Source organism: Lacerta agilis, chromosome 4 (genome assembly GCF_009819535.1).
Source record: "Lacerta agilis isolate rLacAgi1 chromosome 4, rLacAgi1.pri, whole genome shotgun sequence".
In the NCBI taxonomy this organism is placed as follows: domain Eukaryota; kingdom Metazoa; phylum Chordata; class Lepidosauria; order Squamata; family Lacertidae; genus Lacerta; species Lacerta agilis.
This window is the reverse complement of record NC_046315.1, coordinates 3,069,472-3,082,823: the sequence shown is the minus strand read 5'-3', so window position 1 is coordinate 3,082,823 and position 13,352 is coordinate 3,069,472. Positions and strand designations below refer to the sequence as shown.

Sequence of the window (13,352 nt, the reverse complement as noted above, 5' to 3'; positions counted from 1 at the left end):
GACTCCATTTTGAGAAAATGGGGGGCGATTGGCCAGGCTTGTTGAGCTTTTTATGGAGGGGGGTGCCGAAAATCGCTACCTATATACTCGAGTATATAGCCGACCCGAATATAAGCTGAGGCACCTAATTTTCCTACAAAAACCTGGGAAAGCTTATTGACTCGAGTATAAGCCGGTTCACCTTTGCTGCTGTGGAGGAGGAGGAACAAGCAGCCCTTTGGGCTGCTCCTTCCTCTTCCTCCTTTGCCGCTGTGGAGCTCACCCCGTCGCGGGGATTCGAACCGCCATTCTTCTGATCAGCAAGCCCTAGGGCTCTGGCGTTTGACCCACAGCGCAATGTTCCCTTGTGTTACGCAGAGAAGGCTGGGATCCTGTCCTGTTTAAGCAGGAGCCAGGGAAAGTGAGCACCTGTGGGGTTTCAATACTTCCTTAACTGATAGACTTTCTGCCTTCTGGGGTCTAAAGTTTGCATTTATGTGAGCAGTTCAGGAATGGAACAAGCTGCCTGGGGAGAGTAAAGAACCGCCGTTCTTGTACGCTTCTTAAGGAATGGTTGACTGGACTTGGAAGGGACCCCAGGGGTCATCTAGTCCAACCCCCCCTAGAATCATAGAATCATAGAGTTGGAAGAGACCCCAAGGGCCATCCAGTCCAACCCCCACACTCCTTGGCAGCAAATTCCACTGTCAGGAAGTTCTTCCTAATGTTTAGGTGGAATCTTCTTTCTTGTACTTTGAATCCATTGCCCCGTGTCCGCTTCTCTGGAGCAGCAGAAAACAACCATTCTCCCTCCTCTACATGACATCCATTTATATATTTGAACATGGCTATCATATCACCCCTTAACCTTCCCTTCTCCAGGCTAAACATACCCAGCTCCCTAAGCCGTTCCTCATAAGGCATCGTTTCCAGGCCTTGGACCATTTTGGTTGCCCTCCTCTGGACACCTTCCAGCTTGTCAGTATCCTTCTTGAACTGTGGTGCCCAGAACTGGACACAGTATTCCAGGTGAGGTCTGACCAGAGTGGAATACAGTGGTACTATTACTTCCCTTGATCTAGACGCTATACTCCTATTGATGCAGCCCAGAATTGCATTGGCTTTTTTAGCTGCTGCATCACACTGTTGACTCATGTCAAGTTTCTGGTCTACCAAGACTCCTAGATCCTTTTCACATGTACTGCTCTCAAGTCAGGCGTCACCCATCCTGTATTTGTACAATGCAGGAATAAGTACTTCTCATGCGACAGTGAGTCTCCTTGACTGAAGTCTTTGAAGCTTATAAGCATGCACGAGATCTGCTTGGCGTACGCCCAGGACCTCACTCAGCCTTCCTGGGAAAAACAGTTTTTATGGTTGTTAATAAACTGCACAGATCATGGATGAGGACTTTGCAGCAGGCAGACTGCCTTGTCAGATCAGGCCAAATTGCACCTGGGCCTTTCCTTGATTTGCAAAGCTGGCAAAGCAGATTCCTCGGAGATAAGAGACTTTGCTCTGTCGGTTGTGCTCAGGTACTCAGAGATAACCTTTATCTGGCTATGGAGAAGGCAGTTAAGAGTGTTATAAGAATTCTAAGGTCTCAAATATAGAATAAATGTTAATAAATGGACAAGGCAAACACATACGTAAGTGTATAAACCACTTGTCTGAAATAGTACAGGAGAGCAATCCTGAAGCCATTTTGACTCTTCCAAATTGTCCTCAATATATTTCTCTGCAAGGAGGAAGGAAAGGGGGGGGAATTCCAATTGTCTTTGGACTGTAGGGGCTTACACCTCTCTGCAAATACAGTCTGGCAAGTGAGCACACTATCAATATGTGTAAGAGATTCAGGAAAAAATGTGATCAAGTAAGGCATCATCAGGCATCCTGGCAAACAGGAGAGAAGCAACCCTCTCAAATTTCTTCTGGAGACCGCCTCCTTCTGTGATGTAGGTATGATGTTTTGGGGAGTGGTCTTAGGCTACAGTGTGGGCAATTTCAAAAGTCTTTATAGGGGGCTTGTGCACCATTGTTCTGGATTTCTCCCACCTCCTTTCAAGGAGGAGAGGGAACTCTGTTGCAACAGAAAAAGGAAGATCTGTCTTGCTTTCTGTTGTGTATTGATTCAAGGGTTATAATATCTGTATTACTGTTGTCTGTATTCACATTAGGGGAAAGCAACTGCCTTCCTATTCCAGAAGGAACAGCCACTATTGGTTCATTCAAGTTGCTGCATTTGGATCCTCAGTCTTACTGGTTCCCAGCAAAAGGCAGCTTTGTGATTGCTTGAGATTGTTCCCTCCAAAATGTACACTTTCTAGCCAGTCTTTCTGTCCCTATAAATGTAGCCTCCCTCTCCTCAGTTCCCCCAGTCTTGTTTGTCTGAATAAAGAGTGTTACATGAAGAAGCTGTCTCCTGCCTGCTATGTCAGAGTTGAAATCACTTGCTGAATCACGATCCCCATGTTACAACACTTTCTATGGATCTTGCTTCCATCCACTCATCTCTGACCAATCATGGATTTAGGGGACCCAAACATTACACAAAGGTCACGCATAGCTGTCAACATTTCCCCCTTTTTTGCAGGAAATTCCCTTATTATAGCATTGGGAAACAGCAGGGAGGGTTGACAGCTATGCACCCTGTGAGGAATTCGAACCCTTCTTCTCCCCCAGGTCCGACACTTTAACCACTGCACCACACTGCCTCTGCCTCTTTCATGCAAACTTTTGTTCTTGTCTTTTCCTTATTGAACATTTTTTTGTTTTGAGGCTGAAAGTAGCCCACATGCAAGCAGCTCTAGCAGGAGAAACAATCAGCTGTCAGATTCTCTCCAGCTGCCTCTTTCCATCCCAAAATGCAGCATTTTCAAGCACATTAAATACTCCTCCCTTACTATCCAATCTGGTTTTATTGACCATTAAATTAAACAGGGTTTAACTTGAAGTAAGAATTGTGTTTTTTAAATCAACCAATTAAATTATTTCATTGCTTGATCGATCGATCAACCAACCAATCAAATAACTTGCCCCTCTTTCCCCCCTCCCTCCTTAACAGCTGCATTAATAGCGCCGGAGACGCTACAGGGCTCCACTGCGCAGGCGCGCAGGGATCCTCCCGGGAGGGGCGGGGTCAGCGAGCCTTTCCAGCCGCCGGGGACGAGGAGGCTCCACCCACGCGCCTGCGCACTGGGCACGTAGAAAACCTAGAGCTAGAAAAAAAAAGCGAAGAGGGGGAAACACTTCCGGTGAACGACGTCGATGGGCGGAAACAAACAAGATCCGAAACACCCCGCCGCAGAGGAGCGCTTCCGGGTCATGGGGGATTCGAATCGGGGCCGGCTTCTCCCTCAGCAGCGAAGTGGGAGGTGAGGGGAGAAAGGAAGGGAAAGTGGGGCAGGAGAGAAGGGAATGAACGGGGGGGGGGAACCGGGGGACACCGCGGGCTCAATGACCCGGATGCTGTTGGCCGATGGAGGTCATGACCTTTGGCTTGCTGGGGAGCCCATTAACCCCCCCCCCGGGCAGTTCCTAAAATAGGTGCGAGGGGGGGGTCTCACTCTGTGACCCCCCCAAGGGCCCCGCCAAGTATTCCTGGGCCTGAGAGAAAGTGTGGGGAATCCTGACCCCATAGAGGGAGGGAGACAAGGAGGTGCCCCCCAGCCCCAGCTGAATGCTCTATATGATAATCGTAATAATTATTTTTATTTGTTTCTTGTCTTGTACTCTTGTGCTGTGAACCGCCCTGGGAAACTTTCATCATGTGATAAACTGCTTGCCTTTATTTTCTGCAGGGGGCCGGTCTACTGTCCCTCAGACCTTGTGGGGGGCCGGACTATATTTTGAAAAAAATAAAATATGAACGAATTCCTATGCCCCACAAATAACCCAGAGGTGCATTTTAAATAAAAGGACACATTCTACTCATATGTAAAAACACGCTGATTCCTGGACTGTCCGTGGGCCGGATTTAGAAGGCGATTGGGCCGCATCTGGCCCCCTGGCCTCAGTTTGCCTACCCTTTGTACTTTTGTCCATTTACTGTATTTATTTTTCCTGATTTGAACTATAAAATGGTGATTTTCTTGAGTGAAAATGAGTGTACCCCTAAACATTTTTTATTTTTAGGGGGGGAAAGCATTGGGCAGATGTAGGGCCAATTTTATGGAACGTCCTTCTAGTTGAGGTCAGATAGGCCCCTTCCCTACTAAAAACTTCTGGCTGCTACTGAAGCCTTTTTTTTTTAAAAAAAACAACAACCCAGGAGGTATGTTTATTGTAGATTTTATAGTTTTTACTAATTTTATTTTTGTATTGTATGTTTGTAAACCACTAAGAGACGATTGTTGTTAAGTGGTATATAAATTGGTTAAAGAAAAAAAATAAAAAGATCTACAGGTGAAGGGCAGTATACAAATTAATAATAATAATAAATTATATTGTTATATTCAATTGTAATTACATGGCAATTGCCGAACCATATTTGCACACTGTAACGACACAAGCAGAGTCCTGCTGGGTGAGGGCAAAGGACCTGAGGGCAACAGCCACTCTCCGCTCTTGCTGTTTCCAGTAGCTGGCCTTTGGAAGCAGTTTAGAGTTGCTGGAAAGTGCCGCCCACGCCCAGTGGAAGCTTGTGTTTGATGTATTAATTACTTAAATATTTGCCACTGCTGTTTTTGAACAGGTTTCCAAGTCACCTAGAGATTTTCTCCCTGGGGTCCCTAACTTGCCAGCCCCACTTGCCAGCTGGATTTGCATGCTCTTTTGCAGATATCATTCACACACCTGTCCTTGGTTCCTCTGAGATGCCTGCAAGTGGTGCTGTGGTCTAAACCACTGAGCCTCTTGGGCTTGCCAATCAGAAGGTCAGCAGTTTGTGTGACGGGGTGAGCTCCCGTTGCTCTGTCCCAGCTCCTGCCAACCTAGCAGTTCAAAAGCACACTAGCGCAAGTAGATAAATAGGTACCGCTGCGGCGGGAAGGTAAATGGCATTTCCGTGTGCTCTGGTTTCTGTCACGGTGTTCCGTTGCACCGTAAGCGCTTTGTCATGCTGGCCACATGACCCGGAAAGCTGTCTGTGAACAAACGCCGGCTCCCTCGGCCTGAAAGCGAGATGAGCGCCCCACCCTATAGTCACCTTTGACTGGACATAACCGTCCAGGGGTCCTTTACCTTGGTCCTCTGAGATGCCTGTTGTTGTTGTTGTTGTTCAGTCGTTCAGTCGTGTCCGACTCTTCGTGACCCCATGGACAAGAGCACGCCAGGCACCCCTATCCTTCACTGCCTCTCGCAGTTTGGCCAAACTCATGTTAGTAGCTTCGAGAACACTGTCCAACCATCTCACCCTCTGTCGTCCCCTTCTCCTTGTGCCCTCCATCTTTCCCAACATCAGGGTCTTTTCTAGGGAGTCTTCTCTTCTCATGAGGTGGCCAAAGTACTGGAGCCTCAACTTCAGGATCTGTCCTTCTAGTGAGCACTCACTAGAGATGCCTGAGATACATCCAATCCAAAAGAATGCAAAATGAACCAATGTTCCTTCATTTACACGTACAGGTAGGCAGCTGTGTTGGTCTGCCATAGTCAAAACAAAATAAAAAATATATAAAAAAAATTCCTTCCAGTAGCACCTTAGGGACCAACTAAGTTTGTTCTTGGTATGAGCTTCCGTGTGCATGCACACGAAAGCTCATACCAAGAACAAACTTAGTTGGTCTCTAAGGTGCTACTGGAAGGAATTTTTTTTATTTTTATTTTGTTTTCATTTATATGTGTTAGCATCAAGTACTTATTTTTCTAGCACTGACAGGTTGAGGTGTGTTTGCTGAAGACCATGCGTTGGGTACTGGAATCCCTTGGTACAATGTGGCGATGGTTTGGGTTTCATGGGCTGTGTGGCCAATGAGTGGAGGATCATTCTTCGGGTACAGAGGTTCAGACCTGCCCCTGTCCTTTATAGTCCCATGGCTGACGACTATAGTGCTTTACCAACCATTTTCTTCTCCCAATCCCTCAGGAAGACATGTCCACGCTCTTTCCTTCCCTCTTCCCACGAGTCACCGAGGCGCTGTGGTTTAACCTGGACCGGCCATGTGTGGATGAGAATGAGCTTCAGCAGCAGGAACAGCAGCATCAGGCCTGGGTGAGCCATCCAAGGAGCAGGGGGGACTTTGCGAATAAAGAAGAGGAAGGAGCAGGGCTGTCGGGTGGAGCCTGCCAAACATTAGGAAGAACTTTCTGACAGTAACAGCTGTTCATTGGAGGTTTTTAAACAGAGGGTGGCTGGCCACCTGTCAGGGATTCTTGAGCTGTGATTGATTGGACTAGATGTCTCTTGTGCTCCTTTAAACTCTACACTTCCATGAAGTGTGGTGGAGTCTCCTTCTTTGGAGGTCTTTAAGCAGAGGCTTGACAGCCATCTGTCAGGAATGCTTTGATGGTGTTTCCTGCTTGGCAGGGGGTTGGACTGGATGGCCCTTGGGGTCTCTTCCAACTCTAGGATTCTAAGTGAACAGGAAAATGAAAGAGCTTTTTCCTGAGGGCAATCCCATACTTTGTCCGTTGGAAAACCTGCCCTTTCGCCCCGCTTCCCCCCCCCCCCAATTCACCTGTCTTCATTTTGAACCTTCCTTCTGGATGTCCTTTATAGTCTCTCTGAATTAATTTTCAACATTTCCCCCCCTTTGTCACAGCTGCAGAGCATCGCTGAGAAAGATAACAACTTGGTCCCAATTGGGAAGCCTGCCTCCGAGGTAACAACCATGTCAGCCCTTGGCATACTCTGGGGTGGGGCGGGGGGTGTTCTGGACCCAGATGGGGAGGGTTTGTTCAAGGAGCTATGGATTTGGGCAGGTTATGGGCTGCCATTATTATTATCACCATCGCATACTTAGATAATGATGTCACACCAGAGGAAAGGGCCATGTTGCCCTGGGATTGCCTCTACCTCCGTCACTTAGATGTGCCTAATGGATTCACTCCATCTTGGGTCTTTTCCTCTCATGGTTCCTCTCTCTTGGACCATGTACATCGGGATCTCGCATTTGCCAACCCCATATCATCCCTCTTCCTCCTCTGCCAGCTAAACCCTCTGGTCCTGATCAAGCCTTTCCCTGGTTGCTCTTAAAAGCGGAATGGTTTCTGCTCTCCTGGTTGCTGTTATAACCACCTTCTGCAGAGTGCACAGAAAAACAGGCACCTATATCTTGCAGGGAGGGGCGGCAAAAGCACAAGGCCTTCTAGGCTTAATTAGGATGTGAGAAATTCTAGGCTTAGGAGATTTGAATTACCCTTTAGGAGCTATGGAACATAAGAGCTGAGAAATCCTGGACTCCTTTTGAGAAGATTGTGACGTCTGTAAGAAAGGGAAAGGAACTGAGACGGGTGTTTCATATCATTTAGAAGGAGAGCTTGCAGGATTGAGAGGAACTTCCTATGTTTTAAAGCTGCAATCCACCTTGAGGATAGCAGGGGCTGTAGATAAACTGTAATATTGTCTTGAGGACTTACATGGCAAGTCACACGGTTGAATTTATTTGAAATATTGTTATATCGCCTTTAACGGTAACAGCCGCGTCAAGGCAGTTTGCAAAACATAAAGCAGAGCAGAGAGTTAAGTCAGCCGTTGACCAGGAGCTGGAACAGGAAAGATCCCACATTGTGGACGAGCGCTCTGTGGCACACAGGAGCCGGGAGGAGAGGCTGGCAGGAAAGTGACGGCTGCGCCTTTGCTTTGCCTTAGCAGACTTATGACGAGGAGGAAGAAGAGGATGACGAAGATGACGAGGACAGCGAGGAAGACTCCGAAGACGATGAGGACATGCAGGACATGGACGAGATGAACGACTACAATGAGTCTCCGGATGATGGGGAGATCAATGAGGTTGGTAGGGGGTTCCTCACGGGTCTTGGCTTCCTCGTTCCCTCGTCTAGATCTGGGGAGAATTCCGCGGGATTCACTGGGGCGCCCTTGCAGCCAGACAGCGGACCATGAGGGAGACAGCAGTGCATACGGGAAGGGCCTCAGCAGAGGTGCAGTGCTGAAGGAGTTGAGCAGCTCAGGGAGCCTGGGCACGTAGCTCACGTCCTCCATTCTTAGTGGGCATCCCTTTCAGCTTGGCCTCTTAACAGTTCATCGTTTTGTGTCCCTCCCCAGGTGGATATGGAAGGGGCTGAGCAAGATCAGGACCAGTGGATGATCTAGATTCCAAAAAGAACTAAATCCAGCCTTTGGATGTGTATCTGTCCTCCGTGAAGCAGGAAAAGAGGGGAATGTCTCCCCAAGCTGGGCTACTTGCAAAGCAGGCTGGTGTGTGTCTGATCCAGCCCTGCCCTGAATCCTTGCTGGAAAGTGGGACCCATTCCGCCCCCCCCCCCCCCCGCCGCAGAAGTGCTGTGCTGCTGGGCTCTTTCGTTGTCATTCTACTGAACTGTTTGAGGCAGCTAAAAACTCCAGAAAGGAAAGGAGTTGAAGTTCAGCGCTTGACTTTGGCAGCAAAGGGAGCCGGTCTTTTGTCTGCGTTTGGTGTGTGTTTGTGTGTGTCTGTTCTCTGCTCTCGGCAGAAACAATTTTGTCAATAAACCTCCTTTTCTTATCTGGTCTATGTTTTTTCTTCTCCTCCCTGGTGCTGTAAGAAAAAAAATCTGCCCTTATTCCCTTATAATTCCTTGGACAATTAAATCCCTCACCCCTCCTTCCTTGCAGAGACCCATTTGGTAAACATTTGGTCAGTTCTGAGAGTCAAAATGGTGTCAACCCTGTCTTCCTGTTCAACCCCATGACCCGTTTTACAGGAATTGGATAGAAAGGGGGGAAGCCAACCCAAACATACAAGCTTGAATGAATAGACTGTGTACATGGATAAAGATCTGAAGAAGGAAGGCCTGACCAGGGGGGAGGGTTGGAGGGGAGGGGGAAGGGAAGGGAAGGGGGGGAAGAGAGAGAGAGATTCCCTCCAGTAGCACCTTAGAGACCAACTAAGTTTGTTCTTGGTATGAGCTTTCGTGTGTATGCACACTTCTTCAGATAACGCTTTTGAGGAGGTTGTAGAAGAACTTTTAACCATAACACCCTCTTTAAAACGATCTATTTTCCAATAATCTGGACCTCTTGGACTAAACATGAGCCAAATATCAAGGGTATCTGAAGAAGTGTGCATGCACACGAAAGCTCATACCAAGAACAAACTTAGTTGGTCTCTAAGGTGCTACTGGAAGGATTTTTTTTGTTTGTTTTGACTATGGTAGACCAACATGGCTACCTGCCTGCAGAGACAGAGAGAGAGACAGAGACAGAGAGAGAGAGAGAGAGATGGTAAACCGTAAGGTACTTTGAACTGATTTTGTTATGTAAGCTTTCTTCAGGAACCATATATAATAATGTCATGTTGTTATTCATTGTAGCATGAACTAAGTTTGTTTTGTATTCCTTTTTTCATAGAATATTATAATAATGTTAAGCTACTAAGCAAATTTAATAAAAGTTTAAAAAACAAAAAACCCATGACCCTGAGATTAAGAGTCTCCTGCTCTACTGACTGAGCCATCTGAGAAGAGCCTTCTGGATCAGGCCAGTAGGGGCCCATCTTGGCCAGCATCTTGTTCTCATAGTGGCTGCCCAGATGCTTGTGGGGAACCCCCACCCGGGGGATCTGAGCAAAAGAGCATCTCTCCCTGTGGCATTCAGAAGCATCTCTCCCTCCGGCCACAAAGGGAAGAGCATAGGCAATTCCTTCTCTTTGAACAATACATGCAGACTGTAGCGGAAGCAGAAATTCAGCTTGGGACAGAACTGGTGTGCGAAATAACAGGCAGGCTCAACAGCGCAAACAAGGCAGGGAATCTGTTGTTCCGCTAATATTTTTAGAGGCCTCAGTGAAAGAGTGTATCACCTGAGGAGTGTCATACAATTTGCTTGGAGGTTAAACAGGGCGGGGTGGCGGGAGGTACTTTAGAGAGGGACGGCACCCAAATTGTGAGAATTCCTCCCTGATCCTATTCTGTGAGGTTTGGAGCTTTCAGAGTTAAAGAAGCTCAACAGTTCGCTCCTCCCACAGGGATGAGGATGTGTCACAACATCCGGGGTTATCTGCTGTATGCGATGTCTTTGTGATTTATGTGACGCACCGTTTATTTTCTGGTCAGTCTTACTTTCGGTTCTGAACCGGAGAGACCGGAGCGATGATGGCCTCCCATTCTCCGGGAAAGTGGCTATGATTTATATGCTTGGAATAAAGCGTACTTTGCTTTGAAACAACCCAGACTTTGTGGGAGTTTAATTGCTGGCACGAAAGGTACACACACCGTTGCGCAAGAAGAAGTAAGTAAGAAGTTTGAACAAACTCTGCTAAAGCACTGGAGAAGCAGGAGAACGCAGAAGGAAGCGTGCTGGACACCACTCCAAGTGCTAAACTGGTTTTGAGGCTTTTCCAGTTAAAACCAAAAGCCCCACATATTCACCTTGGACCTTTCATTGCTTTTTTTTTGGGCACCAGGCTAAATCTGGCCTGTTCTCTAGCAACTTGAAATAATGTCTGAGCCCCGGCTTAATCGTCTTCTGTTGTTTGGTGTTTTGATGGCCTGGTTTCACAGATTTACCCTGCCCTGCTGTTTTTATAGTAATTTTAAAACAAAATTTTGCTACTGTAAACTGCTTTGGTGACATCGGTGACTGCAGGGCAGAAATCTGATTAAATTAATGAGCACAAGGAATTTGTGATAGTTTTTCTCTTGGTCTTGTTATAAGAAAAAACGTGCCCTTAATTTCTTACAACATTCTTCAGTCAGTCAGGGTGTTGTAGAATTTCCTGTGGTTCTGAGATGGGCCCATTTGGTTACTGGACCTTTGAGCAAAGCCCATCTAAACACTGCAACCCCTGGCCATCTAGGAGAGGTGCTGTTTGCTAACTCCTTCCTTTAATTGTGAAGCCCCCATCCATTTGCCCCTGGTATTTTGTTCAGACTGGAAAAAAAAGACAGTTGGGATCAGGGCAGATAATTTTATTCTCTGCAATCGTTCAAGTTAAGCGTTCTAAATATAATTCACAGTGTTCCCCCTCTTGCCTTCTTTTTGAACTAGACTGAGGCCTGTTAATCAATTCCAATTTCGAAATCTCGGGGGGGGGGGTGTTTGCTGACAGAGAAGATTTCAAGCTGCCAGTTGAAAATTGCGACATCCAAATAGCTCACTTGCCTCAATTCTAGCATCTGGCAATGCCTGCCATGAGGAACTCGGATCTGCATTCCCCAGTGACTCAAACTAAACAAAGAAATAAATAGATCAGCTTTACAACTGGCCGGGTCTTGCGCTAGGAGATGAGTGTGGGCGGGTCTTCAGTACTCGCCCCGAAACGGGAAATTTGCATGAGAACAAAGTCATTTTGCTTTCCTTATATTCCTGAAGGGAAGAAAATAAAGAATCCAAGAACTCTGGCCAGATCAGTTTTAAAGTCTTCAAACAGTTTTATTATTATTGTATTGGAACAAATTCCAGTTGAAACGAATTCCAGGACAAGGCCATGCATACAGAGAATTGGTACAACTTGACCATGAAAATCTAGCTGACGAAGAATTAGTGAAACAGGGCCTTGTCCTGGAATCTATTTCAACTGGAATTTGTTGCAATACTGTTGTAACGTGGGGATTGTGATTCAACAAGTGACATAGCAGGCAGGAGACAGCTTCTTCATGTAACACTCTTTATTCAGGCAAACAAGACTGGGGAACTGAGGAGAGGGACGCTACATTTATAGGGACAGAAAGACTGGCTAGAAAGGATACATTTTGGAGTGAGCAATCTCAAGCAATCACAAAACTGCCTTTTGGTGGGAACCAATAAGACTGAGGATCCAAATGCAGCAACTTGAATGAACCAATAGTAGCTGTTCCTTCTGGAACAGGAAGGCAGTTACTTTCCCCTAATGTGAATACAGACAATAGTAATACAGATATTATAACCCTTGAAGAAGAAGAAGAAGAAGAAGAGTTTGGATTTGATATCCCGCTTTTCACTACCCGAAGGAGTCTCAAAGCGGCTCACATTCTCCTTTCCCTTCCTCCCCCACAACAAACACCCTGTGAGGTGAGTGGGGCTGAGAGACTTCAAAGAAGTGTGACTAGCCCAAGGTCACCCAGCAGCTGCATGTGGAGGAGCGGAGACGCGAACCCGGTTCCCCAGATTACAAGTCTACCACTCTTAACCACTACACCACACTGGCTCTCTTGAATCAATACACAACAAATACCATAATAATAAAACTGTTTGAAGACTTTAAAACTGATCTCCCGCCTGGCCAGAGTTATTGGATTCTTTATTTTTTACTTCTGGAGATCACCAAGAACTCCAATTTCTACAGCAATTCCTTGTATTCCTGCCATTTCTGTGGCTGTTTGCAGGGGTGTGCAAACCAGGGCAGGGTCTTCCTTTGCTCTCCCTCCCTGCAAAGCAGGAGACCACCCCGTCTCTTTATAGCCGCATCTCAGGCTCTTGAGGAAGGAGCTGTCTAGGCTCCCATTGGTGATGGTATAAAAATTTTAAGGTCTCAAATATAGAATACAGTCATACCTCGTGTTATGTACGCTGCGGGATGGGTACGTTTGGGATACGCACGCACCACGGCGACCCGGAAATAACGGAACGGGTTAGTTCCGGGTTCGCCGCGTCGCACATGCGCAGAAGCGCCAAATCACATCGCGCACATGCGCAGACGCGGCACTTCATGATACGGACGTCGCAAGTTACGAACGGGGCTCCGGAACGGATCCCGTTCGTAACCAGAGGTACCACTGTAAATATTCATAAATGCACACATATCTAAATATATGAACCGTGTGTCTGAAATAGTGTGGGAGAGCAATCCTGGGGTCATTTTGACTCTCCTCAGATATTCCTGTGCAGTCAGGGAGGCAAATAAGGAAAGCCTTCCCATTGTCCCTTTGCTCGCAAATCCTGTCTTAAGGGCGTATCTGAATAGGGTGAGCCTGTGACCTGGGATTCAGGAACTAAAGTATTAACCATCACAAAAGAATGGCCGGTCTGCCCAGGTAATGCAATCAGTGACCATTATCAGGTATCCCGGCAGGCAGGATTTCTGCTGTAGACTGCCTCTTTCTGTGATGTATATATGATGTGGGTTTTTTTGGGCAGGGGTGTGTGTGTGTCTTGGGCAACCAGGTGGACCATTTCAAAAGTCTATATAAGGGTTTGCACACCATTGTTCTGGGTGCCTCCTGTGTGTGGTGAGTAGGGACCGTGTTGCAAGAGTTTAATAAAGATCAGGCTCACTAGCCGCTTTGCTTCTCAATATCCTCTGGCTGGCCTCCGTTATTTTCTCCTACCGATAGGGGGACCCACTGTGTATGGGCTCCGG

At 46.9% G+C, this 13,352-nt stretch overlaps 1 protein-coding gene across 2 annotated transcripts; it reads left to right on the top strand.

Annotated features, from left to right (window-relative positions):
• Positions 1-3,254: 3,254 nt before the first annotated feature.
• ANAPC15 (anaphase promoting complex subunit 15) lies at positions 3,255-8,193 on the top strand. Of its 2 annotated transcripts, none has more exons than XM_033145910.1 (5): positions 3,255-3,353; positions 6,002-6,127; positions 6,678-6,737; positions 7,730-7,867; positions 8,141-8,193. In XM_033145910.1, the coding sequence occupies exons 2-5, from the start codon at positions 6,008-6,010 to the stop codon at positions 8,186-8,188; spliced, it is 366 nt and encodes a 121-aa protein (XP_033001801.1). In that variant the 5' UTR covers positions 3,255-3,353; positions 6,002-6,007; the 3' UTR covers positions 8,189-8,193. The 2 variants fall into 2 exon arrangements, with proteins under 2 accessions (XP_033001801.1, XP_033001800.1); XM_033145909.1 differs by having other exon boundaries at positions 7,727-7,867.
• Positions 8,194-13,352: the final 5,159 nt, after the last annotated feature.